At 41.8% G+C, this 19,920-nt stretch overlaps 1 protein-coding gene across 7 annotated transcripts in view; it reads left to right on the top strand.

The window, feature by feature from the left end:
* PTPRF (protein tyrosine phosphatase receptor type F) overlaps positions 1-19,920 on the top strand; it is a 386,501-nt gene that overhangs the window by 121,806 nt on the left and 244,775 nt on the right. For all 7 annotated transcript variants that reach the window (XM_062581931.1, XM_062581932.1, XM_062581929.1 and 4 more), the window contains one exon: positions 13,571-13,732. In XM_062581931.1, coding sequence (XP_062437915.1) covers positions 13,648-13,732 — 85 coding nt within the window. In that variant the 5' untranslated portion in view covers positions 13,571-13,647. The remainder of the gene's footprint in view (positions 1-13,570; positions 13,733-19,920) is intronic.

Below are 19,920 nucleotides of genomic sequence, written 5' to 3'. Positions count from 1 at the left end.
TTGTTTCCTGGGAGTTTTGAGGTTCACTTTCACTAAAAGACGAGGAGAAAGTAGCAAAGGAAGATGAGAAGACAGATACATGACTGTCACAAAGCTTTTTTCAGAAGCCTTTTCTTCCTTTTGAGAAAGGAAAATTACTTCATGCATTGCCTGTGATTTATATTGAGATTTTTTTCTCTCATATTTAAACTCAAATAACTTTTTAAAAGAATAAAACATTAAAAATAAAGAATAAACCTAGTCTGTCACCAAAATATAACACATTCTAAAGCAAAGAATCACCTCTGGGTTTTGATCCTGTGCCAGTTTATCCTTAAAATGCTGCTGTTGGTGTACTTCTCTGGATAGCTACATTTGACACACTAGACGTTCACCAGATAGAAGAACTTAGTAGCCAGGGAGTGATAGAGTAGGATTCTGAGGAAATTCCTGGGACAATATCCAAGTCAGTGGGAAACATCCCGGGATTTTGACCTGAAACCTGTGACTCTGTCCTCAGTATCAGCATTCCTCCTGCTACTAAGTGTTGGGTAGATTTGAAGTATTCCCATGCTAAGATGACTTTCCTTCAAATGGTAGATGGGCTACCATTACCGTGGTGAGAGCCTTCAGATTTCTTCATGAAAGTGTCTCCTGCCCATCCCATTTTGTGGCCTTTGCTTTCTGGTGGAAGATGGTATTTGCTTCTGCTGGAGCTGGTACTACCTTTCCAAAGAGCAACGTAATGTTGGCACATGACACGTAAAGTGAACTTGCTTTGGTGATGTGTGCGCTGTGACAGGAGCGGAGCTGCCCATTTCCTGAAAAGGATCCTGCAGTGCAGTAAGTCTTGTACTTGATGGGAGATACTTCCTAAAATTTTGAAGATGTAATGCCTCAGTGTGGAAGGGGAGGGCGGAAATAAAAATATCCCAAAGGTAAACTAGCTGCCTCTCTGCAGGCTTCAGAGTAAAACCTCCTTTTACAGGACTGTCCTGAGCTTGTTTATTTTGGGCTTATGTACCATAGAAAAGCTCTGTTAACTGCTGCTCATTTAGAATTATAATTAGGTGTTACCAGATGAGTTCTGTAATATTACAAGTAAAAAGTTTTTAAAATAAAATTGTGGTTTTTAATCCTTTATGAATTGGTTAAAATTTAATTCAAAGCACACTGATTGCAAGCTCTTGGTGTATGTGCATAATTATTAAAAACCGCAAGGATAAAACAAAGCAGAGATCTCTCACGAAGAATGTACCAGTAAAAACAACTCTGTCCCTTGTGTCACATTGCTGGGGAAAATTTGAGTGATGTAGAATCCACATGCTGTTTGAAGGTCATGCAGCCAAGGACGCGACTTCCAGAGTCTACCCCCTTCAATGGGGAAGGGAAGTCGAGGTTCCTCTTACCGCTGTGGATACAGATGAGGGGTGTCTGAGAGCAGGGTTCAGGTGATATCATCAGGGGCGGAAACATTAATTTGTTGAAATGCACAGTACCTTGCATTGAGAAAAGCTTTTAAGCAAGTGGACAACAGATACCATGGACCTGACAAAATCGATTAAATTTTGATCTCCTGTTACTAGATCAAGACTTAATATGATGCAGAGTGCTATACTAGTGCAAGTATTCTCCAGCACTTCAGGCTGATTTTGAGAGGATAACTTTGTGCTGTCTTCCAGTAGCCAGACTAAAACGTAAAAACTGGCACAAACACCATGTTGTGTGCTTCAGCTAATTCTGTGAAACTGCCTCTGTGCTTGTGCCTGGTTCAAGTCCAGTCTAATGGATAGGACACACATCTAAAATCAATGAAGTGTGGTCTCTGACCAAATAAGCTTTCAGAGGGAATGTCATCCAGAACACTTTAATGTGTTAGTCTGCAGGTAAGAGAAAGCTTGGACATCTGATGACATTGCACATCCAAGATTAAATGCTCAAAACCCGGAACACATTGCTCATCCATCGCTAAGAGCCTCAGAGCCTTTGTTTACTGGCAGTGGAGAAGTAGTGCTTTCTGTTGCTGTTGATCTGATATGTTTGGATTTGATGAACAAGATGCTGCATCTTCTATCGTTAACTCAATTCTAGTGTTAGCCATGTGTAAGAACAGAGGTTGACTCTTTCCTATCTTTGGAACCGTACTTGCCAAGTCTTGCATAAGATTTTTTTTTGTTTTTCATCATCTGGAAGCTAGGTAATATATTTCCCCTTTAAGATCAGCTCTGTTTTTTTTACAGAAAGCTTTTTGCCTTCAGGATTTTACGTTCTGACAACTAACAAAATTAAAATAGCTTTCCTCCTAAGTACTGTAAAATGTACGGTGGTACACTGAATTGGATTTCAATGGCTCCAAGTATGCATTTCAGCACATTAATGCGCAAGTGGATTGAAAAAACAACTAGCAGTAATTTCTTTCCTTATAAGTTTTACTGAATGGTATCCCAAGAGGCTGCACATTGTATATCCCCTTCATGTTTTACTCAAGGTCATGTAAAGATGGTAGCCTGGAAGGAAAGAGGGAATAATTTGAATAGCAAAGCTGTGAAGCTCATACAGACAGCACGTGGAATGTCCTGCTTTTCAAAGGTCTTTGTCTGCTATTGGCAGAAATCTTCATTACAAAAGGGCCAGTTTTTGGTGAGGTACATCACTCTTTCAGGTTGATCTTTTATTAGGTTTCAGGTTTATCATGACTCAGACTGTTGGCAAGGGGGTATTTCCTAGGTAAGAGAATACAGAGGGTTTATAAGCTCTTAATTGAGATGCAGAGAAATCGTTCTCAAAGTTCACGGAAACAGGAATTTTTAAAACTGACTTATAAAAAACCCAAAACTTTTTGATGAAGCGATTTATTCTGGTTGATACCTTAGTGAAGGTTGAACTGCAAAACTTGAAGCTTCTAGAGCCATGGGATGAAGTGGAAGAGAATTCTTCTGAAGAGTGAGGAATATCCTGTGTCTGTATGGTCTGTGCCATGCCGAATGTAAGAGCTGATTGCTTCTGCTGTCGTTCTTGAATGTAGAAATGCAGTAGGCATTATAGGTTGCTACATAGCTGTCATGTACTCATAACTCTTGGCTAGCAAAACATGTTTTTCTAGTAACTAAAATTGTGCAGGATAGTGAAGGCAAAACCCCACATATTTCTTGCGCATTTTATGGTTTACGGGCATCCTTCAGGAGATACAGGATCACACAAAGTGCAAGAAGCAGAGACAAGGGTACAGATGTGATGTGCCCTATTTAGCTGTAGGTAATGTTTACTTTTGCTGCATTTCTTAAATTTCTCTGTGAGGCTGGGAGAGGCAATTGTACAGGTTAATTTAAAATTTGCAGAATTCTTTTTTTTAGCCTCTTACCTCTTCTGCTTCAGACTGAGGAGATGAGATGAGGTGGTGCATCGGCGGGCAGGTGCGCCCAGCGCGGATCGGCAGCCTCGTGGAGCGTTGCTGAGAACGTTTCAGCACTTGCGTAGAGTGTGTACTGCACTGCACGCGTGCCATTTTATTGATGCATGTGTGCAGGAAAATGCGAGTGTGGAAACAAATTTTGGCCTGTTCTGCTATGCAGGGTCCTGGGATTTGCTTCGTGACTTGCTGCGAGATGGTTGATCTGTCCAGAAAGTGTTGGATTTGCTGCAGTCTTGACGCAGCTGTTACCTAGGTCTCTAGCCAGGAAGTAACTAGGAAACCTATTGCTCTGATCTGCCAAACAGAGATGACTTGTAAAATATATTAATTTTCTTCATCACACTGTTCTGCGCCTACAGTGGCAGATCTGAGTAAGACAAAACTTGATGTGTAGATGTTCTGTGTGTCTTTCTGGAGAGAAAGTGATACAAGAAATATGAATTTAATTTTTAGCCCTAATTGCTGCTGAAGGAGAGAAATTGTATTTTTGAACTGAGTCACAGGAGTCAGAGTTAAGACTGACTTTTCACTGTTAAATCAGCATTTCTTAATTTACAGTCAGTTTTTTTTCTTCATCTTAAATAAGCATTATATTATTCCTGAGGCTCAATATTTCTCTACATCTCTTTAATATGACTTGCTGCTGTGAAGAATATACTACCTCAGAGGGCATTTTCCTGTGGAGCAAAGCAAAGGGGCCATAGAAGAAGAAAAATCATAACTTTAGCATCTCATTATAAAAAGCTTGATTGTATCTCTACTTCTTTATAGGTTGCAGAAACAATTTTCATTTTTCGTGCAGTGTGTAGACCACAATTGTGTGAAACTTGTGCTTTCGTAGTTCCTACTTATTAATTGCAAAGGTAATCTCTAGTGCTGTCTTCCATGGCAACAGCCCAGTGCCCCTGGAGCCAGAGGACTGCAGAATGCCAAGGGCGTTCTGTACAGAGAGAATTCACTTTAATAAATCTAATAAGCCCATTTACCCTAACAGGCTATATTAACTACCTGCATATAAATCGAGCACATGTGAGGTTGGGGCAAAGGTTAGAGAAGCACTTTCTTGAAAAGGCTAGCTCTGGAGCACACCAAAGAAGCAGCTATTCTCATTTTAGCCCTTAATAACACAAAATAAGGGGGTTCAAGAAGTATCTGGAGTTGAGATAGTGACAGCAACTGTGATATAATTAAATTCAGAACACTTTAGGAAAGAATGTTTCCAAAACAGTGTTGAAAACATTCATAGTTTCACTAGATGAGAATTACGGAAAGTTTAATTGAACGTATAAACCCTCTAGAAGGGTGTAAGTTGTCTGCTAAGTGATGGTGCTAGAAAGACTTCCCCGTGGGCAGCCTGCTGCTGTCTCTGCTTGCCATGTATGTGGAGCTGGCTGGCCTGGGCTGCCGTGACGGGCAGGATCCGGCCTGAGCAGGGGCTTGGGTCCAGGCTGATGTAGCGATGCGGTGCGGGCAGTGGTGGTAAGCATGTCTAGGAAAGGAGTAGCTAAGATGTGTTTGAACTGGCTGTTTCACAGCAGCTCGGTGGACCTGCGGCAGCAGGATCAGAGCACTAAGGCCTGGAACGACGGAGAGGTTGGGGCAGAGGTTTTGTTGCCAGCATGGCAGGAGCTCTAGAGCCGGACTTAAAATCAGGCTGGACACAAGTTGTCACCCAGTGTTACCTGTGTCGCACCTGTGTGCTTGTCAAGGTGGTGGTGCTACCAAAATCAGCAGTGTTAAGTTGTTTGGAGGGTCCTCACCCACATCTTCATGAGTGGCTACCACAGGGTAGGTGCAGTGACAGCAAGCTATGAAGGGCCAAGGAGACCAAAATATGAGAATGACAGTAAACTTCAGAAAGGACAATTTTAAAGAAAGTGAACAAGTTACTCAAAGCAGTCCTAAAATTAAAATAAAAGAAGGTAAAAATATTAAAGTAGAGAGGGAAAAAAACAAAAAAACAAAAAAACAGTGAAACATTTCCTCGATGTGATTTGAAACCAGTAGGCATTGGAATGCAAGCTGGAAAAAGCATTTAAACTAGCAAGGTCTGGAATGATTCTGATTAGCTAAATGGCAGGTTTGAGAAGCTGCTTGAGCTGGAGAGTTGCTTCAAAATTTGAAAATCCAACTCCCAGATATTGGTAGTAGAGAACATAAAGTATTACAAACATAAAAGGAAAATTGAAAGATCCAGGGTGGACTTTGAAGATTTAATGTCTATACACAGAAGATAAATTATTTAAGCAAGTCAGAAGCCATTGTCTTGCATGAAAAACTGGGCTTAATGGATGATGGGAGGTTAAAGACAGCAATTAAGGAAGAAAAGGATACTGCTAAAAAGGGAAATGGTTCGTTTACATCAATTTTTAACTGCTGAAAATGTTGTAGAAAAACTAGTATTATGCTCAGTCTTTCTAAATGATAAAGATGAGCAAGCTTCTGAAATTGAGGTCCTCACAAAGGTAGCTTTGGCATAATCTATTAATCTGAAAAGCAGTAACTGAGCAGACCCCAATAATATGCTATACTGTATAAAAACGCAGCTGAACTTCTGACAGAAGTAAGAGATTTTTTTCATTGAAAATAGATATTTTTTCTAGAAGAGAGTTCTTTTACCTTTATTGCTAGTACACAAGTTGAAGCAGTAATTAGAGAACAAAATACTTGAAAGATCATGTGTTCAGAGTCTAACTGTAATGGATTCAGCAAAGGAAAACTGTTCCAATAGTTGCTTGAAATTTAAATATCCAAAAGCAGACAGGGAACAGATTACAATTTGTTCAAATTGCCAAATGCGTCTCAACAATTTCTACATTGAGGACACTAAAGAAGCTGAGTAGTCCTGGGATTAGAGGAAAAGCAGGAAAAAATAAGAAAGTGATAGGAAACAAAGCAAAAACTTAACTGAGTAATAATTTTCCCTTGTAATAAATTATTTGGAAAATAGGTCTCCAAACTACTTCTTGGATTTCAGTGAAATAATATATTTCTGCTGCATAAAGGGAGAGTGAAATAGCAAAGTTTTCTAATGGCAAGGGTGCGTTAGGAATGAGCGTAAGATGAATATGTTGGATGTCGCCTTTGAATCACTGCTCGCCCATCTCTGAAAGGAGATCACTAATGTAGACTGGTTTGGAGGAATGGGAACTTGAACGAGGAAATGCTGGGAAGGAAGAGCTGAAGAATGTGAACTCTTACAGTAGGCTAGGAAGAAATGAGGGGCTATGGGGACTATTCATAGGGTTTCAAGCCAAAGGCACTATTGAAATCCTTGAAGTAAAGGAAGAACAGGTTATCACTCATTTGATAAATCATTTTTATTCTTGCTGTTTTGGTTAAAATAGTGCTGATGCTTCCCAGACCTTATGTCTGATGTGCTTTGGCTATTTGCGTCAGTCTGAGAGATGTGGAACCGACGGGTTTGGCATCGCTGAAGCATGATGCAGGAATAGCGGCACCGCAGTTGTACAGTAAATAGGAATCAGCTGTACTGTGCTGTGAGCAACAAGCCCCAAAGGACAGATTTTCCAGCTGTTCCCCTCTTTATTTGAAAACCTTCTGTTATACATCCTGAGTGTCCGAAGCTGCATGCTGAGGAATTGGGGTTCGGAGGAGAGGATTTGGTACCGCATAACTTCATGTTCATACTGTTTGCTATTGTGCTGAATCTAAGCCTGTAATTGTGTGGTCGTTTCTATTAAGAATATAATGTCACTTGGGTACTAATTTGAAGTAGTGCAAGAATCTTTGTGGGAGTGATTGATGCACAAGCGTGTTCCTCCCCATTAATAGAATTTGCTAGTAGTTAGGGAATAGCTGAATTTTTCTTTAATTTTTGTAGGATTTTCTACTGCCCTGGTTGTTCAATCCATGCATCTGATTGCATGCCTGGGCTTATTCCTATAAAAATAATGAAGACCTCAGGTGAAGGGATGATATGCATGTAATAGTTTACTTTTTAGGAGACTTTACAGCAGGCGTTAAGAACCTGTACACTTAGATAGGATGATCTACAGCGATCTGTATTTAGTGTTCAGTGTGAATGATGGCTGGGCTTGTAAGGCTCAAGGCTGATCTATATTTTAAGTGAACGGTATGACTTATCACTATAGTTATTTAACAGGGCCCTTCATAATCCTTGTTCCAGCGGAAAAAAACCTCCTTTTAATCTAGGATTGTCTCTTTGCCTGCAGGCAGTGACACCTGTAGAAATTAATAGCTTCAGAAGCAAATGTAACCAATTAGGCAGACAACAATATCCAAGCTGTGCTTGCATCGTGCCTAAACACTTATCTTTCCTTCTGTTCCTCTCCTTGGGTCAAGTTTGTGTATTCAGAATCACAGAAACCACGGTATTTGTAGTTGGGGAAGTTTGCTGCTGAAGTGTTCATGCTTTCTTTCTCCCGCCCCCCCCCCTTTTTTTATGCTTTGCCTACATAAGGAAGGAGAATCTTTTTGAAGTACTGTTGCATCGTTCATTGCTGTTACGTATGTTCTCTCCCCACCTCATCTGACTGTGTTCAAAAAAATTTTTTTTTCCTAGAGTCTTTGTTTGGTGAGTTGTTGTCTTTTTAGTTTTTTTTTTTGTTTGTTTGTTTTTTGTCCTCCCCTTCCACGTTTTTAATCTTCATCAGTTCAGATGATGAAACATTTTCCTTCTGGGGTCTGTTCTCTCTCCTGTTTTCTTCCTTGGAAAGTTTAATGAAAATATTCAACTTAAACTTTCCTTTGCTCTGTCTCATTCCATTGCTTAGTTATGTGCCTATGGCTAATTATACTCCTCCACTGCTTTCTTGGTGTTTGTATCCTTCTCGTGCTTGCAGATGGTTATCAAATCCCCATCTTGCTCAGCCAGTCTGTCTAGCGCTTGTGACTTGACAGAGATATTTATCCTTCCCAGTTTCAAATCGGTTTGCTCATCCCTTCTCTCCAGATGGTTTGAGATTCCTCGAACTGATGCCTTGGGCCTGTTCACACCTGGGTCGAAGAATCTCGCTTTTGGCCATTTTACTGTATTAAAGTTCATATGAAATTCCTTCCTAAACCTGCCTTCGTGTTACCATCTCCCCACTGAATCTCTCTAGTATGTTCCTGCACGTGGGAGTCTGGAGTGATAAGAGAATTGCTTTGTCTTTTTGGCCGTATTGCTATACTCCCTGGGTCTCTTCATATTATATTTCTTGCAAAAAAGAAAAAAAAAGAGAGAAAAGAAAAGGTTAAAAAAAAAAAAAGAAAGAAAAGAAAAAAACTCAACTATGCTAAAGGAATATTAATGTTGTGAAGTGAAACATTCAAAAGTCATTAACTCCCTGTGTAACTGTGCTTCTGCAACTTCTAATGTGTGCAGTATGATGTTCTTGAACTATATGGTGCCTCATGGTTTTCTTCTTGCTCATTCAGAGCTCGAAGGGGAAGTTATATCCTGAATGAAGCAGCTGAGCTGTAACCGATTATTATTCTCATTTTTAATAGAACAAATAGCTACCTCATTTTCTGTGCAACATGTGCCCCCTCCTTGCTTGATCAGTTTTTAATTAATGTTTGCTTATATGACACCCCAAAGTATTGTGGTGATTTGGTCTCTCTGGACCACAACTTCTCCTTCTTTTATTTGTGTAAAATACAAGGTAATGGTTAGATGTCCAGAAAGAAAATAGGTTTTCTTTTTATGTTACACATGTGGTAGAGCTGAGAAAAGCTGATGCAGCTTTAGCTTCTTCCCTAGCACTTGAAGGGCTTCCAGTTGGTATCTTCTACCTGCATCTTTGAACTCAAGTTAAGAACACTTGCCAAGTTTCCACCTTCAGAAGCAAACACAATTGTTTCAACTTTTTTATGAGAAGGTGTTATTTTGTTGCCAGGTGAGATAGGGATGTTGTTTATGCGCTGGACTTGCTTTCCTGGCCTGTAAGCCTGCGGAGAGAATCTTGCCGTGTTTCTCCACAATCAGGGTGTCAGCAGAGGCACACAAAACTGAATCTGGAAGTTTTTTGGGTGTGTGGGGATTCTTACAGAGAACACTGTGCCAACTGCTTAGATATTTGGGGTACATCTGTCTCTAGATAGGTTAAACTTAAAAAATACATACATTGCAAAATTTTTGTCTTTATTTTGGAATGGGTTTGTTTATTTTGGGGGATGTTTTTCTTCGGTGTGCCGTTCCTGGGTAGTGACTCACGTGACACTTTCTTCAGTTCATTTTTATCTTCTGGAAGAGTTCATAGAGGACACAAGCTACTCAGTGTTGGTTTGCAGTTCCTCTTGACTCTTCAAAGTTGGCTGCTTTTTCTAATCTCTTTGCAGCCTCCTGTGGGACGTGCTCATTGCCAGAATTTCCTAGTACCATATGAGCTGTTGGTATTCTTGGCTCCCTTTTAAATGAGTCCAGCTTTTTCTGCTTGTCTGAAAGAATCAAACCATCTAGGTTTCAGAAATGTTCTCGAGACCTCCTCTTTTGCACCCACCTGCCCCATGGCAGAATCAACTATATTTAAAACATTTGCTGTTTTTCTGTTGTGCTTTCTAGCTTTTTAGTTTTCTGCCAAACTAGCACTTGGTATTTCTAACATTGAGTATGGAGCAGAGGAAGGAGTTTAACTTGCTAAACTCAGAGAGGTTTTTACAGAGCCATCTGGAATGCTTAACCTCGACCTCCTTTTGAGTTACATGGGCTAGGGTATATAACGTTGGCAGGACCAGATGCAGAAGTGGCAATGAGAACATACGTATATTTTTCTGAAAGACCTTTCTGTACAGTATCTGGGCTCCCAGATGCAATATTAGTAGTGGGATGCTAGCCAAAGCACTAAGATTAAATGAGGATTTAAAGGAAGGAACTTGATATGATGGAAGATAATTCCAGATGCAAGAGACAGCAACTTGAAGAGGCATTAGGTTGTGGGGGCAAATGGAACAGTGAGAGTATTAAGAGCATCAGTTGGTTGTCTGTATAATCTATTTAGCTCATTACCAAAGTCTACCTCACTTGATTTGTAGCTAACTTCTTTCTTACGCTGCCTTTCTACTTCAGAAAACCAGGATTTTCTACCCCAAAGGCTGCAGCTTTGGTTTAAAGATGCTGTTCAGTAACCCTGAGATTAATATTGGCCTTCTAAGGGTTAACTGTGCTCAGCTAACATCCCGGTTTGAATATTGGGTTGTTTTGTTGTAGGGAGAGCAATTGTCTTCTAAAAATGGGAGAACTGAGCCACTCGGAGTCTTTTTCATGTTTTCAGTTTCAAATGAGAATGACAGATACTCAGTTTTATAAAAATTTAAGCCGTTTCAGTTTAAAGGGCTTTAAATGTTGTATGCAGCCAACTTTTCTGCATACAGAGCAAAGGTAGAAAGAGGGAACAGAGAAGAGTATTCCTCTTGAGGGCCGAAGGTGCTCTACTACATTTGGAGGGACAGACAGCAGTCTCCAGGAAAGCCTGGCTTATCTTCCAGATGGTAAATTATTATAGAGCACTAAACAGTTGCAAAAAGATCAAGTCTATAAAGCATCTGTTAGCGTAACTGACACTTCATCAGTTTTGCATGGTGCAAGTTGTATGTATCTCATGGGCTCCAGAGGAAAGTTATAAATCTGTCAAGCCTGAGACTGGAGAGAGCTTGAATACGTTTGCTGAAAGGAGACAGAAATCAAGAGACAGACCTATTCTTTAGCGGAGGTTTTTGTGTTCCTGAGAGTTGCTTCTGAATGAGGGCTGTGGAGATGCCATTCACATGACTTCTGAGCAATCTGCGCTCGAGATACACCATTAGATCAGGCACTTCTGTTGTTAATGGAAGTGAATGAAAGGGGAAAAGCTCTCTGAAAGCTATTCATCCCCAGTGTGGTCTGATACATACCTAAGATGTTTTCAGCACCGCCTGTAAAACTTGTTCTCTGTCCTAATCTGAGAGCGGTTGACACACATCATTAGTTTTAACACAGTAATTTCAACCCTTGGTGTTTTTTTCCCTAAGAAGAGTAGCTTCTTAAAATTCTGGCTGCTGTTGAGCCAGATCTAATGCTGCTTAATGTGTGCTTCAGTGGGTTTGTTTTTCTGGGCTGCACAAATTAGCACCGTACACACAGAATTTAGAGACTTAATCTTCACTCTTAATCCAGGCACTTCTCATTCCGTCGTGTGCAGTATTTGGAGAGCTGGCTATCAGTGGGCAAACTGCTTGGGGACTAAATTGAGTTTCCCTTTGGAAGAGCTGATGCTGCTATAAAGATACAGCTATCTGTATCTGTCTCTGCAGTGTAAGACATGTTAATGGTGCTTTTAGTAATTCTTTGGTGAGAGACAAGTGAGGATTTGGAGACTGGAGATCAACAAAGAGAACTGAATGTGTGGCTGATACGAAGAGCCTTTCTTTCAGCATGCAAAATCTTGCTGCTGAGCTTACTTGGATTTATTTTTTTTTTCATTGATAATAAAAGCAGGATGAGATGATCAGTATTCTCTCTGCATCTAGGCTAGAACTAGGTTATTTTGTAAAGTATTTTCAGATGTCGTGGCTGTAGAAGACATTGCATAAATAAAGATTTCTTTATATTGTATGATATTATAACGTGTGAAAAGTTTTACTGTGCAAATACAGAAACAGAATGGAGAAAAATTGTGATCTGCCGTTTGTTAGTACGGTGCAATGTAAATATTTGCCTAGATCGATTCTCCTGAGATTTCCTGTGGATTTCCCTGAACACTGTCATAGCTGGCATTTTTTTGAATACTTTGTTTTTGTCAGAAGTAAAGCATGTTTGCAACACGCAATACTTACCTCCATCAAAGGCTCTGTTCCCTCCCCTCCCCCCCAAGACACGTCCTCTTCCAGAAATCCAGCAAAATAAATATATGTTTGTTAGAGCGAACTTAAATGTACTTCTGAAATGTCTGTGAGCAAGAGCCGTGTACAGTGTGCACTCAGAGGTGCTTTGCTTCAAGGATACTCGTGGGACTCAGAATCACGGTACTTGTGTGTACAGCACTAGGCACCTCGTTTCACCAAGGCACCGCTGCAGGCTCAGGAAACGTTCACGTCTTAAATCTCTTCCCCATCGCCCTGCTGGTTGTCACTGAATTTCAGGCTAACATCTGCCAGTGTGTGTGTGAGGGTGGTGGAGGTGGTTGTTGTTTTTGTTGTTTGGTTTTTTTGTTTTACTATTAACGCTTTGTTGCCAGCTTTCAGTTGCAGCTTAACTGAGGAAAATCTTATTGACTCTTGAAGGACTCTTGAGCTTGCATTGAGATGCCCAGTGCTGAAAGACTCCCTTCCTTTAAAATCTGTCTTAACAGACAAACTGTAGAAAAACTTTTGCCTTTAAGTAGAATGAGTCTGTTCTATAGACTATAGAAAAGTCTGTCTTTTCTATGGAAAAGATAAAGGTGCAGATACATAGGAATTACATTCTCTTTAAATACTTGTTCTTTTGGTTGAATTTCAAGGAATTTTTTGTATTTCTATATCCAAGCCGATGCCCAAGTCAAGCCAATTCCCAGGACAATTTACTTTGCTTTGGAGAAGACATATCTAATCCTGAATTCTTTTAGACAATCCTCTCTCCATTTTAGGAAGGATGAAGCTTAGCTCGTGGCTTTGGGCAAGGTTTCTTAAAGTCATTTTTCTCAAAAACTTTCTACCAGGGTCCCCAATAGCCCTCTGAATGGCAGGTGATTTGCTTAAGCTCCTATCTCTTGTGCCTGGGCCTGTCTCAAACACAGCTGCTAACAAAATGATGCTCTTGCTGTGTGTGGGCCCAGTTGTGGGGGCAGCTAGATTTAATGTGGAGTTGCCTGTGAACCACCCTAATAGGCAGTCGAGCATGTCTCTCTTGGCCGGACAGGTGTTACGTGAGCTTAAGTCTGTTTTTTCTGTAGCATGCAAATTCAGAATGATTTGTTGTATGAACACATAAATAAGAACAACTAATGGGTTTGTTTATGGGCCATAATAGGGACTATTAGAGACATAAAGACAAACTTGGAGATGATGGTGCGTTTGTGGCATGTGACCCTTAAAAATGGCTTACTGGATGTGGGAGCATCAGGATGGTGCTGTACTGCCCAAATAGGGAAGATGGTTAAGTTTATATATCTACACTATACTTTGTGTTATCAGCAGTTAATCCATGTATTGTATTTGATCGTTTTCCTTTTCTTTCCCCTGCCTGTTGTTTTACAGGAGTGAGTCTGTGTCTGTAACGCTGGATGTACTGACCACTTGCCTCAGACAGAAGAGGACTTGCTCTGCTTTGGAATATGGTGCCTAACTTCTGCGTCCCAGTATTCACTGTGCCAGCAGTCATTCTGTGCTGCTTGATGCCACCTTCAGCAGGAGTGGACAGTAAGTACCATTATAATTTTTGAAACCTTGAATACCTTGTGGATTTTCTTTCAACAAATATTAAACCTTCTTGGCATGTAAAAGGAAGGAAGCATTAAGGACCAGGGAGTAACCCCTCAAATATCTTTATTTTCCAGCATGTGCAATGTAGATTATCTGTGTGTGTCTGAAGGGGCACAGGTAGAGCTAAAGACTCACAAAATGTATTCAAACACATGAAGAGTTGTAACAGCTGCAAGATCAAAACCTGACAATTTCATTTCTAGCATCTACAGATGAGTAAAGAAAATTGGAGGTGAAGGAAGAGAGAAATATTGTGGTTGCAGTAATGTTACTTTTTTTTTAAAACAGCTTCAGAATTCCTATTGCGCAGAGGTGTTTTTCTTGAGTCAACTGGGTGACTGAGAGCTGCTAGGAAAGGATGTGAATTTTTTCTTGCTGGTGTGGCTCTCCTAGACCTGTATTTCAGTAGAATTCTAAAGTGCAGCATTTCCTTCTGAGGTGCTTTAAGTCCACTCTGTTACTCTGATAGTCTTGCAGAGCGGCTGTGTCTGCCTTTGATTAGCTCTATCGAGGAGAGAAGTGAGAAGGCTGTGCACAAAAGGCCATTGTGGAGATACAAGAGGAGAAACGGGACTAATGGTGGGCTAGTGAAAATGCCTTGAAACAGGAGTGTTGCGCAGAGCACAGGAAATCGGGATCACTGTGTAGTCATAACTCATGGCATGTATTTGCTAGGCTATCCTAAGATATTTGTGCAGTCATATCTAATGGCACCTCCCCTTCTTTCTTCTTTTTCTTTTCTTTCTTTTAATTTTTTAAAAATCGGTAACTGGTTTGCTTCCTCCCTTCACATCTTCCCACACCACAACATGCTCCAGATGTCCTCTTATTTGCCTACTTCCATTTGGAGCGGAGTTGTCTTCTCCGCTAAACGTCTTTGTTGTGCTGCTTTCTGGCTGCTGGCAGTTCCTCGTCGCAATGGGAAGCGGTGCAATATGTGAGGTGGAAAGCATGCCCTTAGGAAGGTGATCCTCACTGCAGCTCTGCTGCCAGCTCAGAGCGGGGCAGGCCATCATGTGTGGGCATGGTGCTTTGGTTAATAGCTGCACATACTTGTGCATCATTGAATGCTTCTCTGTGTTAATATATAATAGTTTTAGAAGGTTTGTTTTTCAGAGCAGGCCAAACGTTTGCATGCTTGTTGGAGATGCTTTGGCAGTTGTGAATATTCAGTGCCTCTGAAAATGCCCAGGGCTCCAGGGGCACCTCAGCCAGAACAGAGAGGTGACCGTGATGTGCCTCCTGTGCTGCCACCAACCATCTGCTTCTCCCTCCAGCTGCAGTTTGTTACCAGGCTTATAATTAAGTTGTGGTTTTGTGAAAGTTGAAAGAGAACTTGATACCAGTTGGAAAGAGCCTGGCTGAAGGGAGAAGACAAACTTGGAGGCCTAAATGCCCTTGGCTGAAGGGGAGAAGTAGATTTAGAGAAGCTGGAGAGGAGAGTGAGTGGGAATATGAAGGAAGGTACAAATTTCACTGTTCTTGTCATCACTAGTGGTGGTTTGCACAGATAGCGGATGAGTGTGTAATCTGTAAGAGCCTCTGAGATGCCAGCTAAGCTGGGGGCAGCCATCAGTTTGCAGCAGCTGCCTCCTTCCTCAGCTTTGTCTTTTGGCTGCTGATGCTACTGGAAGATGTTTATTTAGTTTATTTTATATCTACAGATTTCAGCTCATTTTGGAGTCTGGCACAGTAAGGTATATGCATCAAATTCTGAGATTTAGAAAAATTCTCATAGGTTTATTGTCTTTATCCTAGCCCCCACAGAGGACAAAAAAATTGCTCCATCAGGTACACAAAAGGTGATGGAGTTTAAGATGTCCTAGGACCGTTTGTGACCCAGAGGTAATCTGTAGATATGATTTGCTAATTTTGTGGAATGATTCCACGTGCTTAAATTTAACAAAATTGGCTGTGTTTCGCAGGCCTAGATCCAAATATTGGTGTCTCAGATGTGCAACACATCCTCTCTTGAGAAGCAAACAAATCTGTGTGTATGCCTTTTTCTCTGGTTCAGAGAGACTCTGAATTACTTTTTCCTAATCTGGAAGGCAGATCTGCAAGAGAGTGACCTAACTGCCATAACCACCACAGATTAACCAAGGGTTCCCTAGGATGGAAAGTGTTGCTCTATACATTTAGGGATTTGGAACTTTTCTGTTATCTTGCCCTACTGAGTCTTTCTCAGTGGCAAGAGCTGTGTGAAGAGGCTTGCTCTGCATCTCTGCATTTGAGAACTGGAAGGGGAGGAAAATGTCTGAGTTTCCAGTGGCAGGAATGCAAGAGGTTGTATTTATTCCTCTTTTTTTGGTGGCTCTGGGAAGTTGGAACAGTAAGATTTCAGGAAGAGATGAATGTCCTGGAGGCAAAAACTTTCTTCTGTTTTAAAAATAGAAGAAAAAGATTCTCCCCGAACCCTGCATGTTTCCTGTGTTGCAAATGGCAAGATGTGATAGAGAAAATGACATTGGGAGATCCTGGTTCAGGCAAGGAAGGATGAGGGGAAGGTATGGTAACACCCAGGCTCTGGAGCTTATTGCAGCAGTGAGGAAGGGGTGCTGTGGATGGCGCACGCCATGTGCACCCTCTTGGGTTTTTAATCTCCAAGCATCATCTTGGCCTCAAAGACTATGTACTTTTCCAGTTGGTCCCTGGTGTAATATGGCTTGGGGTTGTAGTATGGTGCTCGGGGCTTCACTCTGGTTCTTCTTTCCCTGGCGCAGAGCTGCTTGACAGCAGTGTAGGGGTGGCGGGCTCTGTATCTGCAGAGCACTCTGACATTTCTCCAATGAAAAGTGGTAGAATAGGGGGAGCAGGATCATCCCTGTGCCTGAATTCCTGGTCAGTCTGCAAAACTGCTCTTTGTAGGATCGGTGAGGGCCGAGGGCAGAGAGGGAGCCGCCGCGGCGGCTCGGCTGCGCTGCGCGCTCGGGGGGCCGCGCAGACGCGGGCTTCCCTGCCTCCTCCGTCTGTGCTTTGTAGCGTTGTTGTCGCAACAGATCTCAGTGTTGCTGCTGTAGCTTGCAGACAATTAGGCAGCTGCCTCGTAGCTAGACGTTGAGGGGCGAGAGGACACAGAGGGAGCGTGTGCCGCGCGGCGCTGGAGCTGGTGCCGGGCGCGTGCTGCGGTGCCTCCCCTGCCCGCGAGGGAGGCCGGCGCTGAGGAGGCGGAGGGGCACCCAGAGGTTAAGCGTGAGGCGCTGGGTCGGGAAGGGGTGCTGTCCGGGTTCCCCTCCACCAGCGGGACGGGCTCGGTGGCTCCGCAGCCCCCCGGCGGGGTGTTACGGGGGGGAGGTGAGCAGCAAGGGCCGCGTGCGCGGGAGCGGTGTGTGCTGAAGCGCTAATTTGGCAGAAAGCGCTTTCAGATCCTCCTCTGCTTTTACAGACTGCAGTAAGAAATTATTAAATTTTCTCTGTGATCTGACTGTGTTTCTGTCAGGGTGACCCTAATTCCATTAGAGCAGCTTGGAGCTGATTCAGGATGACTGTTTTACACTTTCTCCCTCAGCTTGCTTGTGTGCTTTTTTACTTTTTTTTTTTTGAAGCATTCTGTGCTTCCCTGTCTGTCAGCTTTTGATTGTGCATGGGAAAAATGGCTTTGCAGATTTCATTTAATGTTCAGTTCAATTGTCAGCTAAAAGATGCTCTTTTCCAGCCTTTGGAAATATGTCATTTACTCTAATAAAAAATAAAAAAAAAAATCAGATCTCTCTTAAAACAAAATGCGGAGAGACTAGGACAGAAAATCAATACTGTCACCAGAGATCATCAGCAGTGTGTTTTGTTGATTTTTGTTTGTTTGTCTTAATTAGTCTTCTTTTTTTTTTTTTTTTTTTTTTTTTTTTATGTTCTGGGCACAGCTTCCATTAGCCAAAGGTAGAAGCTAGGTGACCCACCCAAAGTGTTCTCTAGCCGAAATACGTCTTGATTCGTCTTGCTCAGAATTTCAAAGGACTTAAAGAAGAAAACCACTTCAAAAGTGATCTTGCAGAATGAAAGAACTGAGAGAGAACTTAGGCCAACTATGTGCAAAGTGATAGGTGGTAAACAATTTGCACCTTCTGATTTCTAGAGATGCAGAAATGGTTTTGTTGGAGGGGAACAGGGCAGAACTTGCAGGGAACGTGGGCTGGCAGTTGTCCATCCCTGGCCTCTTACCACCACTTGGGAACAGAGAACCAAAATCTGAACCACCACGAGGCTTTCCTGCCCTTGCGAGGGATAGTCTCTTTACATCAGAAAGATGTCTCATACAAATTTTTTTTTAAACCATTAATAGTGTTTCTTGGAGGCTAATTGGGCTGAGGAGATGCCTTACAACAGAAAATAGGAAGGTGATATGTTGATACAGGGACAAACTTGCTATTGTGTTTGAGAGAGCAGAGCTGCTTTGCGGAGCTGGGCAGTAGGGTCCTGTCCAACAAGCTGGACCTGAGGCTTCTCCATTGCCACTTCACATGTTTCTGCTTTGTTTTCCTTGTTTGCATCCTTGTCCCTGAAAGAGTGCATGTAGTGATTATGTATAATGGTTTGATCTGATCCAGGCATTGTAGCATGGGTAAATACTAATTTTCTGCAATTCTACCTTGACTAGCTTGACAAATTTCACCAGTAAAACAAGCATGTAAAATGTTGTTTAGGAAAACCCTGAGATGTGAGGCATAGCAGATGCATCATTAAGAGATAGGTTGAAGTATTAACTACAGTTATTTTGCAACTTTGTTTTTGGTGTCCCCAGTCATCATATACATATATTTAGAAATAAATGGTTTCAGTGCTTCCCCTTAAAATATCTAAACGCTGCCTGCCTGTAACTGAATGTTGCAGATGTCAAGGTAAGTAGGATGCTTTGAGAGCAGGGACCATCTTGAGAGCAGACAACAGAACTTTCTCTGCATTTTTAGCCATGCCCCTTTTCACTCTGGTACTTGCACTACGTCATATGAATTAGTTTGGGTAACTGCCTCCAACAGGCCACGACTTTGTAATTTGTCATCTTTTTTCTTTGTTCCTAAAGCTGACATCAGCTCTTAGATCAACAGTCCCCCTTGCCCCGAATCCGTTATGCAGCAGTAGTCAGTACGAAGGCCTATGGAGAGTGGAGCTGAGAACAGAATAGACTAAATGTACAGTGATACCTTCCTGGTGCCTTCTTTTAGTCTTCAGGGACTTGTGCCTCAGGGACTCCTGAGCCTGGAGAGGTGCTAGTGTAGCTTTGAACAGGACGGCTATGGGCTCTGCTCTTGCACGGCTCTGAGCATGTTGTCAGTGATCAGAGGTACGCAGGGGCCCATGTTTGCATGAGGACTGCAGCAGTGCACGATCTGACTTGTGCCTTTAGGCCACGGACCTGTGCTTAACTCACTGCTGCTCTGCAACACGAATGCATGACCTAAGAAGCATCCTCGGTTAACATCCGTGTCATTCACATGAAAACTGAGACTAAATTGGGTAACTGGAGTTGGTCTCTTGTCTTCACAAGAGAGTGCCTATGTTTAAATCCCCATGGAAGTTATCCAGCGGAGTGAGATATTGAGGAGCAGACGTATTTAATACTGTGGACTTTTAAAATTTTTTCTTGTGCATGTGTGTGCAAGAGGGTCGGTAATGCTCATATTAGTTAGGTGATACAGAAAATCAGTAAAGCTGCCTCCTTAACATTTTATCTTCAATGTAAATTCATAGATTTTTAAAGCCAGAAATCAGATCATTATAGTCTTCTATTCTGACCTCTTGCATAGCATGGGCTATATAATTTCACCTAGTAATTTCTGCATCTACTTTAACAGCTGTGGATGAGCTAGCATGTAGCTTTTAGGAGGCCATCAAATCATGGTTTGAAGACTAAATGGTAGAGAATTTACCCATCTCCTGTGTGATTTGTAAAAATGGGAAATAATCATTGCTTTCACAAATCTGTATTTATTTCAGGCTTGGTTTGTGCGGTTTTTGGGTTCAGCACTGGATATTGTAACCCTGTGCCAGCTAGGTTAGAGACTTTTGCTCTTCAATGCAGTCTCCCTGTGAAGCAAGTTGGACTGTGGTCAGGGCATTTCTTCAGCTTCTTTTGTAGGAGCTAAGTTGAAAGCTTTGTCCTTTTCATTCCAGAAAAATGAGTTGATTTT

This window comes from Rhea pennata, chromosome 8 (assembly GCF_028389875.1).
Source record: "Rhea pennata isolate bPtePen1 chromosome 8, bPtePen1.pri, whole genome shotgun sequence".
Taxonomy (NCBI): domain Eukaryota; kingdom Metazoa; phylum Chordata; class Aves; order Rheiformes; family Rheidae; genus Rhea; species Rhea pennata.
Note: the sequence above shows the minus strand (reverse complement) of the source record. Positions and strands in the feature narration are given on the sequence as shown.